Source organism: Alosa pseudoharengus, unplaced genomic scaffold (assembly GCF_046254945.1).
Source record: "Alosa pseudoharengus isolate Yale_2024_CS ecotype anadromous, Long Island Sound unplaced genomic scaffold, YU_APseudo_1.1 YU_APseudo_1.1_scf_5, whole genome shotgun sequence".
Taxonomy (NCBI): Eukaryota; Metazoa; Chordata; class Actinopteri; order Clupeiformes; family Clupeidae; genus Alosa; species Alosa pseudoharengus.
In genome coordinates, this window is record NW_027468837.1 from 41,659,145 (window position 1) to 41,671,164 (window position 12,020).

The 12,020-nt window shown below is 43.8% G+C and overlaps 2 protein-coding genes across 2 annotated transcripts; one reads left to right on the forward strand and one right to left on the reverse strand.

Moving 5' to 3' along the window:
• Positions 1 to 341: 341 nt before the first annotated feature.
• Positions 342 to 1,713, reverse strand: LOC143104931 (zinc finger BED domain-containing protein 5-like). Its single transcript, XM_076269261.1, has 2 exons — positions 1,072 to 1,713; positions 342 to 818 (listed from the first exon to the last, which is right to left on the reverse strand). Exons 1-2 carry the CDS (start codon positions 1,711 to 1,713, stop codon positions 342 to 344), a joined length of 1,119 nt encoding a protein of 372 aa, XP_076125376.1.
• Positions 1,714 to 7,838: 6,125 nt separating this feature from the next.
• LOC143104932 (zinc finger BED domain-containing protein 5-like) lies at positions 7,839 to 9,210 on the forward strand. The gene is made up of 2 exons (XM_076269262.1): positions 7,839 to 8,480; positions 8,734 to 9,210. The coding sequence occupies exons 1-2, from the start codon at positions 7,839 to 7,841 to the stop codon at positions 9,208 to 9,210; spliced, it is 1,119 nt and encodes a 372-aa protein (XP_076125377.1).
• The last annotated feature ends 2,810 nt before the right edge of the window (positions 9,211 to 12,020 follow it).

Consider the following 12,020-nt stretch of genomic DNA (forward strand, 5'->3'; position numbering starts at 1 on the left):
GAATTGGGGAAGTTTGAAAGTATGTATTTGCACATTCAAAACGCAACACCAGAGATTAATGCAGGTCTCTGGTAACAGACATTTTAACATCAATCAATCACGTGAACAGCATGCCTCTTTGACCAATGACAATATCGTTCGGTCACGCACTCAATTAAGCTGATTAGCAGCCCTATAAAATAAAATTTGAAATCGCCGTTATTTAACTGAAGGCGGGGGAAGGCGACGGCAACAGCCTGTCGCCAATTTTAAACAAGAAAAATAGTAATTTGAGGCAAAGAACTTCGATGAAATGGACATTCAGCCACAGAAATTAACAAACTAGTAAAAATGAATTTAATTTAGTGTGAGCCCTGTGCTTGATGGCTAGCTGCCAGCTTTTTAACGTCAGGACACACAGACGTCAGCTTCAGCCTGAGCGCACCGGAGTCTACTAAATTCAGACGGTTGCGGTACTTGGTCTGCAAGTGGAGAGCTTGGCTGAATCCCTGCTCTACGAGGTATGACGTGGGGAAAGCAAGAAGAAGAACACAAGTCTTCTCCCACAGCAGCGGAAAACGCAGACCATGTGTGGCCAACATGGCACGCCAGCCAGAGGTGCGGAACGTGGCCTTGGCCTCTTCATCATTCTGTAGGTCAATGAGGCTTTCCTGAAATGCGCCATCAATGCTGGACGCATCCACTTGGAATGGCTCCGTCACCCATTCTGGGACGTCTAATTCATTGAGATCCCTGAAACGGACCTCCAGGTCCGCTTTCACCGTTTTCAAGTGGTCGGTGTAACGGAGCAGATGGTTGTCTGTGAGATCATCCAGCACCTGAATGTAAGTATAAAAGTTATCTTATTCCCAAAGAAAGTTCAGCCTTCATTGCTTGTCTATTATTATTATTATTATTATTATTATTATTATCATTATTACTATTATTATTATTATTATTATTATTATAATAATACACTATTATTATCAGCCTAATAACGTAGCCTACCTTGGTCAGTTGATTAAAATTATTTAGCTGACGCCTGCCCAAATTATTTCAGTACAGGTCCAGCTTGGCAAGGAGACTGCGCACTGTGGCCTTTGAATGGACAAGCGTCACGGCCTCTCCTTGGAGCTTCAGGGAGACCTCATTCATTTTCCCAAAGAAGTCCGCGAGGTAATGGATGTCGGCGCGACAAGACAGCAGCTTCTCCGTTAGATCGGCATCGACACCTTGTAGGAACTCCAGGACTGTCTGAAACAGCTCGCACAGCCTCGCCAGGCAGTTGCCTTTGGAGAGCCAGCGCACCTCGGTGTGGAGCAACAGACGCTCGAAGGCCTCATCATTCTCGCCACACAGCTGCCTGAAGAGCCTATCATTAAGAGCATGGGCTTTGATTTGATTTATTGCTTTTACTGCTGTGTTGAGTGACTGGTGGAGAGATGGGCTGATGGCTTTGGACGCGAGGTTGTGACGGTGGAGGACACAGTGCACTGTCAACACCTGCGGCACACGCTCCTTAAGGAAAGTGGCGAATCCGCGGTACCTCCCAACCATAGCGGGAGCTCCATCTGTGGCACAGGCGAGGATGTTCCCCAGTGGAATGGACTTCTCCTGGAGGTACTCCTTTAGCGCGTTGAATATCGTTTCTCCTCTTGTGTCCGCAGAGAGATATTTAATAAACAGCATGTCCTCGGCCACATCCCTCCCAGACACAAAACGCGCATAGGCCATTAGGAGAACATTGTTGTCTGCTGGATACTGAAACGATTTTCTCGCAGTGTGGCACACAGCTGCTCCTCAGTGTCCAGCGCCATCTCTCTAACCCTCCGTGCCACACTGTCATTGCTGAGCGGGATGGCCCTTAACACTGGCGCTGGGTCTCGCTCCATCACAGTGGAGATGACCTCTTTAATCGCTGGGAGAACCAGCTTTTCTCCTACAGTAAATGGTGTGCCAGACTTAGCTATCAGTAAAGAAATATTGTAGGACGCCACTAACCCGTTCTCTGTCTGGTTTGTCTTCCGAGCGAACAGATTCGAAATGGTTTGTCTTGAATGTTTCTCTTTGAGGGCATTGAAATAAGCCGCATCATGAGATGCCTTGTCAGGATGCATTTTGTTCAGGTGATCCTTTAAACGTGAGGGTTTCATCGCCTCATTAGAGAAAACCTGCTCGCAAAGCAGGCACATCGGGAGCTGAACATTTGTAGGTGAGGGAATAAAGCCAAAGTTTATGTAATCGACACTGTACTGTCTGCATTTCTTCTTGTTTGCCGCCATGTTTTTTAAGTTTTGATATTAAAAAAATATGTATACGTAATTGTGCTTGTGTACACATTTTGATTGGATATGTAATTTTAACCCGCGAAGCAGGGTTCGACTGTTGCAGCCGTCAGGAGCCGTCAACCCGCTCTGCGGCGGTCAGTCTGCTGAATTTGTTTATAGATGTTGCCATGGAAATGACATGACAGTAGCCTAGAGCGCTCCGCTGTAGAATCTTCGGCCGATTCTAACAAAGAAGATTCTACAGCGGAGCGCTCTAAGGAGGAAACTAGACGGAGCCACCAGGCACAAATCATTCCATTTCGTGTCAAAACAAACAAATGTAATGCTTAAACATTATAATAAATATCAGTGATCAACGCCCCCCATTTGTGTCTGATCGCCCCCCTCTCAGCTACCTCATTCACAACGCCCCCCGACGGTGTTCAAACGCCCCCGTTGAGAAACGCTACTGTAGGGGCAAGGGGGGCATGGAGAGAGTGATTTAAATGTAGCGGGAGAGATGGATAGGAAGAAGGGAAGAGATGGAGTGTGAGAAAGATAATGAAAGATGGGGTACCCCTAGGTAACTGCAGGGAGGAGAGGGGGTACCCCGCTAGGTAACCACGGGAGGGGGGGGGTTAGTCCACTAGGTAATGGCAGGGTGGAGGGGGGGTACTCCACTAGGTAGCTGCAGGGAGGAGGTGGGTACCCCACTAGGTAACGGCAGGGAGGAGGTGGGTACCCCACTAGCATCATTTCATCATTTCAAAGGTAACTATGCAAGTGACACTAGCAGCCCAGCCATACAGCAGCGTCCACTAGCAGCCCAGCCGTACAGCAGCGTCCACTAGCAGCGTCCACTAGCAGCCCAGCCATACAGCAGCGTCCACTAGCAGCCCAGCCGTACAGCAGCGTCCACTAGCAGCATCAACTAGCAGCCATTATGTGAACAGAAATTGATGATAAACACAGAAAAAAATAAATAAATGATATAAATAACACACCATCTGGATCTATCTCGTCCAAGTTCTCTCTGACAGCCCTCCTTGCTCAAGGGCCATTCAACTTCAACTTGGCTGATCTTGGCAAGTTGAAGGATCTTCTCTGGGAGTCTATAGAATTCACACTGTATTCTTATATCGTGCCTAAGAAAATTTGCCAACTGATCCATCTCTGTCTGTCATGTTCAGCACTGTTGAGCGGGTTGCGGCATGCTTTCGCAGTCTGGTAAGTGTCAGTGCTTGGGACACTTTGCCGTACATGTGTTGTGTTCAGTACACAGTATATGTTGTCTTGTTTTTTGTGTCACAAGAATTGGAACTGGGCGACCACGTTTTCCCCTGATGACAATCCTTGAAAAGTGTCTGCAAAGTTTTCTGTCCACTTCAGAGAGTACCCAGTCCACATCCTCATGTGGATCCGAAGTGTCTCTGGATGTGAATGCAGGTAACGGCAGCTTGCTCCTTCCCTACACCGGGGGAAAGAATGATCTGGGCCAGACATACCTTTGCCAGCATTCTCCAGGCATTTGCACGGGGAGGTTCCGAGAGCGAATGGCACCTTTTATCTTGCACTTGAGGAAGATGTCCATGCAATGGTTGCACATCTTCAGTAAAGGGCATGAGAGCTGGCACATTCCACTTAGCTTCCCTGATGTTTCTCAAGGCTGTAGCTGAGATCCTCTTGAAACTCACTGGCATTCTTCACAAGCTCTTTCTCTCAGTAGCAGGTTGAAACACTTTAGGCTACTATTGTAAGCTACTCAAATGCAGCACAAACAAGACATTTTAGTTAGGCAAACAGACAATCCTAACTACTATTGACTATAACGTAGCCGACTGCTTTAAAGCTTCCAGTGTGGATAAACAAATACAAAATCACAATAAATTGCGAAAATCACCGGAACAAAAGAAAAGCTCTCCAAAACCAGAGTGCACAAACGTGATTCGCTTCGAGTTTACAGTTTAGATTTACAATTAAAGGCAGCCCGGGCGCCAGAGGAAAGGAAAATGTAGAAATAAAAATATCCCCAAAAGAGAAAATAATAATCCCCAGGAAAACCCCTAAGGAAACCTCCCCGGTAGCCTATGTAATTTATACAGTATATTTATATATACATTTCTTTTGCCATTTCTGTTTTTGGTGTGCACCAGTAACTATGTTGTTATGTATGGTCTGACTTGAACAAGGTGGCTCCTCTGACCTGCTAGCAGTGTTGAACAAAAGTTCATGAACTCGTTCATATTTTGAGCTAACATGAACTGAACGTACTGTATTACTGCCTGATGAACGTTACTGTGAACTCGTTCATTCTGGTGTCTGTGAACGGCACGCTCTTTTAGTTTAACTTCGTTCAATAGGGTGCCAGATTTCTACAGAGCCTTCCACGCGAAAACCCGGCTAAAACACACCGTAAAAAGGCCTTAATATGGCAGCATGCAGGTCACCATTTCTCAAACTATGGACCGCGGTCCGCAACGTGGTCAATGCTGGTCTGCACAGTGAAATTATTCCCGGGGCATCGTCTGATAATTTGCTGCGCAATTGATCAAGGAACCGCGGACAGAAAAAGAAAACAAAAATTTCTGCAATTAGTAGGAAATACTTGTTAAATTGGTGTCATCAAACATAGAGGCATACAATTAAGTCGTGGTATGAGCGTTTATTCAATGCATGCGTGTGCACGTTGGTAGCAAAGCTAAGCTTCAACCTATTGGAAGGCTATTTAACTCATTGAATGCCAAGCTGTTTTCGGAAGCTTTGTCCTAGAGTGCCAGCAATCTAGACCAGCGGTTCCCAAACTTTTCCCCCCGCGTACCACCGCCTACATTCCGACTCGGCTCGCGTACCCCCACCATCCGACACATAAACACATAGCCTAAAAACGTAACGCATTCTATAACACCCCCCCGCGTTGACAATATTTGTCCGTTTCCCGGTTTTAGGTGCGTGCATTTGGTCAGTTAAAAAGTTATGAAAATTAGCCTGCATAGTAGCCTAACTACATCCACATACAATATCTTATCTTATAATGGGCCTACAACAACGCATGACAAGGATGTATTCGTTTGTACAACACTATACAGCCTAGAAAGGCTAAACTTAGGCTACCTTAGTTTGTTAAAGCCTAGCTTAATGTTACCTTGCCCATCTGAAATAACTCCTAGCTTTGCTCCTTCCCTCCTTTCTGTTTTTGTTGTTTTCAAAAACCTGTTATATCCGCGAAACTTTCCCCCACGGACCATCCAACGCATTCAAAAGTAACGCATTCTATTAGCTATTCCAGGCGTCATGTTTAATAATCTGCCCTTTTTTTGATGAACACATACAGAGTTTATAAATGATATCCTTTAATTTCATGTTTTCATATCATTATGACCTGATTCGAAATTATGTATTTATTCATGAATTAATTACAAAAGATGTAAAATTTTCATTTTATAGGCTACCTGTCCGCCATAGCCCTTTTCATCTCGCGTACCCCCTAGAAGCAGCTCGCGTACCACCGGGGGTACGCGTACCACAGTTTGGGAATCCCTGATCTAGACCATTGTTGATGATTTTTGTACAGCCACAGCATATTCTGTGTTATAGCTATAAACACATACAATGGCTCGTTTAAAAGGTGAGACTTTAAGCTCTCAGTGGGTGCAAACCGTGTATTTCTACACGCCTCTGTTCCTGAGAAATTCCAAGCTAAACAGTGGCTAGTTTTCATCAAAATCGCTGTTTTTTTCTAGAAATGGAGATATAATGTCATCCGTTTTTAACGTGTAAGATACGGCTACATCGATACGTGAAGCCCCGTATCGGAAAAAAACTTAAATGAACCGGTCGTTATATCGATTTACTTGTTATGAATCGGTGCACAACCTTTTCTGCTCGCTCAGACTCATTTACGTTCCAAGCAGCGCGTTCATCCCACTTCCGGTTTTGAAACTATACGTGGCACGGAATTGTGGGTAATGCAGTTCGTTTTTGGTTATATTCATTGCCCAAAGTTGTCAAATGACCTTATTACCCATACATCTATTGCAACTTAACCATGTGACAACTTGCACTCGGTCGGCTTTTGTTTTTCGAAATCCAGCGCGAAATTAAGCACTTATAGCATTCCTAAACAGCAACGATAGTCTGTAGAGTAGCCTTACCTTTGATGAAGGGATTTCCTTAATGTTAAATAATAATTTGGCCCTTGCTGCTAAAACGATGCATAAATTATTAGCCAATGATTTTGTTCATATTCACTCAGACTTGTGGCATTTTAGGTTTCTGCATTAGGTCTACTGTTGGAACAAAATAAGCCCAGAGTTCATTGATTTGTAGGCCTTTTTTATTCTTGTAGGGTAGGTTAGGCCTATATGAGAAAAGGCCAAGAGTGTCTTAAGCACTGTTTTATTTTATTTCGGTATTGTCTTACCTCAACAAAGCTACAGCTCAGATATAACTCTATAAAATCTGTAAAGTCTATAAAAATGTATTTTTATGTTGTATTTGGCTGGCTTGACTGAAATGTAGACTATTCTTTTTTCATTTCAATACAGTATATGAAACAAACCTCAGTTTAGATTAGCGTTTCTCAACGGGGGCGGTACCGCCCCCCTGGGGGCGTTTGAACACCGTCGGGGGGCGTTGTGAATGAGGTAGCTGAGAGGGGGGCGATCAGACACAAATGGGGGGCGTTGATCACTGATATTTATTATAATGTTTAAGCATTACATTTGTTTGTTTTGACACGAAATGGAATGATTTGTGCCTGGTGGCTCCGTCTAGTTTCCTCCTTAGAGCGCTCCGCTGTAGAATCTTCTTTGTTAGAATCGGCCGAAGATTCTACAGCGGAGCGCTCTAGGCTACTGTCATGTCATTTCCATGGCAACATCTATAAACAAATTCAGCAGACTGACCGCCGCAGAGCGGGTTGACGGCTCCTGACGGCTGCAACAGTCGAACCCTGCTTCGCGGGTTAAAATTACATATCCAATCAAAATGTGTACACAAGCACAATTACGTATACATATTTTTTTAATATCAAAACTTAAAAAACATGGCGGCAAACAAGAAGAAATGCAGACAGTACAGTGTCGATTACATAAACTTTGGCTTTATTCCCTCACCTACAAATGTTCAGCTCCCGATGTGCCTGCTTTGCGAGCAGGTTTTCTCTAATGAGGCGATGAAACCCTCACGTTTAAAGGATCACCTGAACAAAATGCATCCTGACAAGGCATCTCATGATGCGGCTTATTTCAATGCCCTCAAAGAGAAACATTCAAGACAAACCATTTCGAATCTGTTCGCTCGGAAGACAAACCAGACAGAGAACGGGTTAGTGGCGTCCTACAATATTTCTTTACTGATAGCTAAGTCTGGCACACCATTTACTGTAGGAGAAAAGCTGGTTCTCCCAGCGATTAAAGAGGTCATCTCCACTGTGATGGAGCGAGACCCAGCGCCAGTGTTAAGGGCCATCCCGCTCAGCAATGACAGTGTGGCACGGAGGGTTAGAGAGATGGCGCTGGACACTGAGGAGCAGCTGTGTGCCACACTGCGAGAAAATCGTTTCAGTATCCAGCAGACAACAATGTTCTCCTAATGGCCTATGCGCGTTTTGTGTCTGGGAGGGATGTGGCCGAGGACATGCTGTTTATTAAATATCTCTCTGCGGACACAAGAGGAGAAACGATATTCAACGCGCTAAAGGAGTACCTCCAGGAGAAGTCCATTCCACTGGGGAACATCCTCGCCTGTGCCACAGATGGAGCTCCCGCTATGGTTGGGAGGTACCGCGGATTCGCCACTTTCCTTAAGGAGCGTGTGCCGCAGGTGTTGACAGTGCACTGTGTCCTCCACCGTCACAACCTCGCGTCCAAAGCCATCAGCCCATCTCTCCACCAGTCACTCAACACAGCAGTAAAAGCAATAAATCAAATCAAAGCCCATGCTCTTAATGATAGGCTCTTCAGGCAGCTGTGTGGCGAGAATGATGAGGCCTTCGAGCGTCTGTTGCTCCACACCGAGGTGCGCTGGCTCTCCAAAGGCAACTGCCTGGCGAGGCTGTGCGAGCTGTTTCAGACAGTCCTGGAGTTCCTACAAGGTGTCGATGCCGATCTAACGGAGAAGCTGCTGTCTTGTCGCGCCGACATCCATTACCTCGCGGACTTCTTTGGGAAAATGAATGAGGTCTCCCTGAAGCTCCAAGGAGAGGCCGTGACGCTTGTCCATTCAAAGGCCACAGTGCGCAGTCTCCTTGCCAAGCTGGACCTGTACTGAAATAATTTGGGCAGGCGTCAGCTAAATAATTTTAATCAACTGACCAAGGTAGGCTACGTTATTAGGCTGATAATAATAGTGTATTATTATAATAATAATAATAATAATAATAATAGTAATAATGATAATAATAATAATAATAATAATAATAATAATAGACAAGCAATGAAGGCTGAACTTTCTTTGGGAATAAGATAACTTTTATACTTACATTCAGGTGCTGGATGATCTCACAGACAACCATCTGCTCCGTTACACCGACCACTTGAAAACGGTGAAAGCGGACCTGGAGGTCCGTTTCAGGGATCTCAATGAATTAGACGTCCCAGAATGGGTGACGGAGCCATTCCAAGTGGATGCGTCCAGCATTGATGGCGCATTTCAGGAAAGCCTCATTGACCTACAGAATGATGAAGAGGCCAAGGCCACGTTCCGCACCTCTGGCTGGCGTGCCATGTTGGCCACACATGGTCTGCGTTTTCCGCTGCTGTGGGAGAAGACTTGTGTTCTTCTTCTTGCTTTCCCCACGTCATACCTCGTAGAGCAGGGATTCAGCCAAGCTCTCCACTTGCAGACCAAGTACCGCAACCGTCTGAATTTAGTAGACTCCGGTGCGCTCAGGCTGAAGCTGACGTCTGTGTGTCCTGACGTTAAAAAGCTGGCAGCTAGCCATCAAGCACAGGGCTCACACTAAATTAAATTCATTTTTACTAGTTTGTTAATTTCTGTGGCTGAATGTCCATTTCATCGAAGTTCTTTGCCTCAAATTACTATTTTTCTTGTTTAAAATTGGCGACAGGCTGTTGCCGTCGCCTTCCCCCGCCTTCAGTTAAATAACGGCGATTTCAAATTTTATTTTATAGGGCTGCTAATCAGCTTAATTGAGTGCGTGACCGAACGATATTGTCATTGGTCAAAGAGGCATGCTGTTCACGTGATTGATTGATGTTAAAATGTCTGTTACCAGAGACCTGCATTAATCTCTGGTGTTGCGTTTTGAATGTGCAAATACATACTTTCAAACTTCCCCAATTCTTGTGCAATGTTTTCCCCTTATTACTAATGAACTGAAACAAGTAGACCACACACAAAACATAAATGAAGTATTATCAAGAATTTGACCATGTTCCACAGATCTGACCAAACAGCATTCAAGCACAAAGCCTTGGCTACTCACTCGAGGTCTTATCTCAAACAAAACCTTAATTTGACTACTCATAGACCACTTTGATTCCAACACTTATACAACCATTTGTTATTATTATTATTAGTAGTAGTAGTAGTAGTAGTAGGCTAATAATAATAATAACAATAATAATAATAATTATCACCATCATTAGGCAATTATGAGCATATCAGTGGTCTATATCTTTGTGTGTGTTTGTTGGGTGGGGGGCATCAGGAGATTCATGATGACGTCAGGGGGCGTTTGTTCAAAAAAGGTTGAGAACCACTGCCCTACAGCATATCTCCCTCTCCCTCTTTGTCTCCTTCCCTCCATCTCCTTCTCTCAATATACCTAATTGATGACTTCCACAGAAGTATGGATGTGGACGACACACAGGACCATGACACACAGGACCAAGACGGGGGGGGGGGGGGGACTGTGAACCGAAAGAAAAATAAACTAAAAGTTTCCCCGATCAAGATATAGGTTACTCCTTAATTTGGTGTCATCAATTGTAGAGGCATAAAGTTAGGTGGTAGCCTAGTGGTATGAGTGTCTAGGGGTTCACTCTTTATTACGACATCCCGTTATTACGACAACCCTCTATTACGACATACCGTTATTACGACATCCCTATATTTAGACATGCCCCTACTCTTTTTTAGTACCGCTATTCCGACATTACCAATCCTCATTTTCAATTTATCTCAGTTCCTGTATTCTATCAAATTCCAACATCCTAGATGCATGGATGAGCTGTAGTTATGTCATCTGCACCTGCAGCTACATCAACAATCCACCCGCCATCCACTCCAAACAATGTTTTTCCCAATAATTGATATCGGCACACATTTCAGTCAAAACCTTAGGTGATTTTGAACTGGCCATGTGAATAAATGTTACACATTATATGTAAAGCACAGGTAGCTCTCCTCATTTTATTCTCTAAGCTCTCAGGGGAAAACGGTCGGAAACTCCATGCATCAAACAAACTGTGCGTGCAGGCCACCTATATTAATTCATTAATGGCCGTCAATCAATGGCCAATTGCGCAAAGACGGGCGGAATTCTTGCTCCAGTAGCCTAAACCACTTCAGTGAACGTTCAAATAACCCCAGAGTTCAGTGTCCATCAGGGTGTTCAAACTGGGTGTGCGATATATTCAAGTTGCTTATATTCAGAGCCGGACAGTAACAGAGTACATTTACTTGAGTACAGTACTTGAGTACAATTTTGAGGGATCTGTACTTTACTCGAGTATCATTTTTGGGGAGTACTCATGACTTTACTCAAGTACATTTGAGAGGCAAATATTGTACTCTTTACTCCTCTACATTTCTATCCATAACTGTGAGTCCGTTACTTATTCTAAAAAAAAAGGAAAAAAGAAAAATCTCGCAAACCCTCAATTTGTTGTTTCCCTCTCAAACGTGATTGGATTGTGCAGGCACCACTGATTGGGACAGCCTATCAGCAATCACCTTCAGCTTTCCGCCAAAGTCAACTCCATGGTCCGATTTAGATAAGAGACGAAACCATGGACGAAACAATGGATGAAGACGCAGCAGGTCCATCCCGGGAATGTGCCAACCCGTGGCCCCACCTCGCCAGACTATTTACATTTTCTGAACAAGTTGATGATAGTTTTCGCTTCAAGTGTTTCAATTACAAAATAGTATTTTGTATTTGAAATATGTAGTTTAAATACATGTATTAGAAATACTGCCCATCCCTGGCAACATGGTAAAAAGATGAAAATTACTTGATTTTACTTTCAATTCCTTTTACATTCTCCAAGGTATTAACATTAACATTTTTCATAACTCCATGTAGGACGTTTCTGTACATAAATGTAAACACTGTGGCAGTAGTAATGCAATATTTAGAAAATGTAGGCTACTCTTGTACTCTTGATACTCAAGTAATTTTAAAACAAATGCTTTTAAAAACAAGTACTTCAGTACTTTTACTTAAGTAGACATCTGACTGTTGTACTTTTACTTGTACTAAAATTTAGCAAAGGGTATCTGTACTTTTACTCAAGTAATGAAGCTGTGTACTCTGTCCGCCTCTGCTTATATTGCATTTTAGAGGACAATGATAAAGCCATGTGCAACGCATTTTGGCTTGCCAGCAGGTTGGATAAACTCAATTTACTATACAATAATGTAGGCTAGGAATATATCTTTTATAACATGTCTGCATATTTATTTAGTCTTCTTTCTCTCGACTCTAGGCTATCGCATGCATTATCATGGCCCTATAATTGTGCAAAGACAGGCGGGATATCCGACGCTCCTTTTACAGTAAAACACTTCAAATAACATTCAAATAAC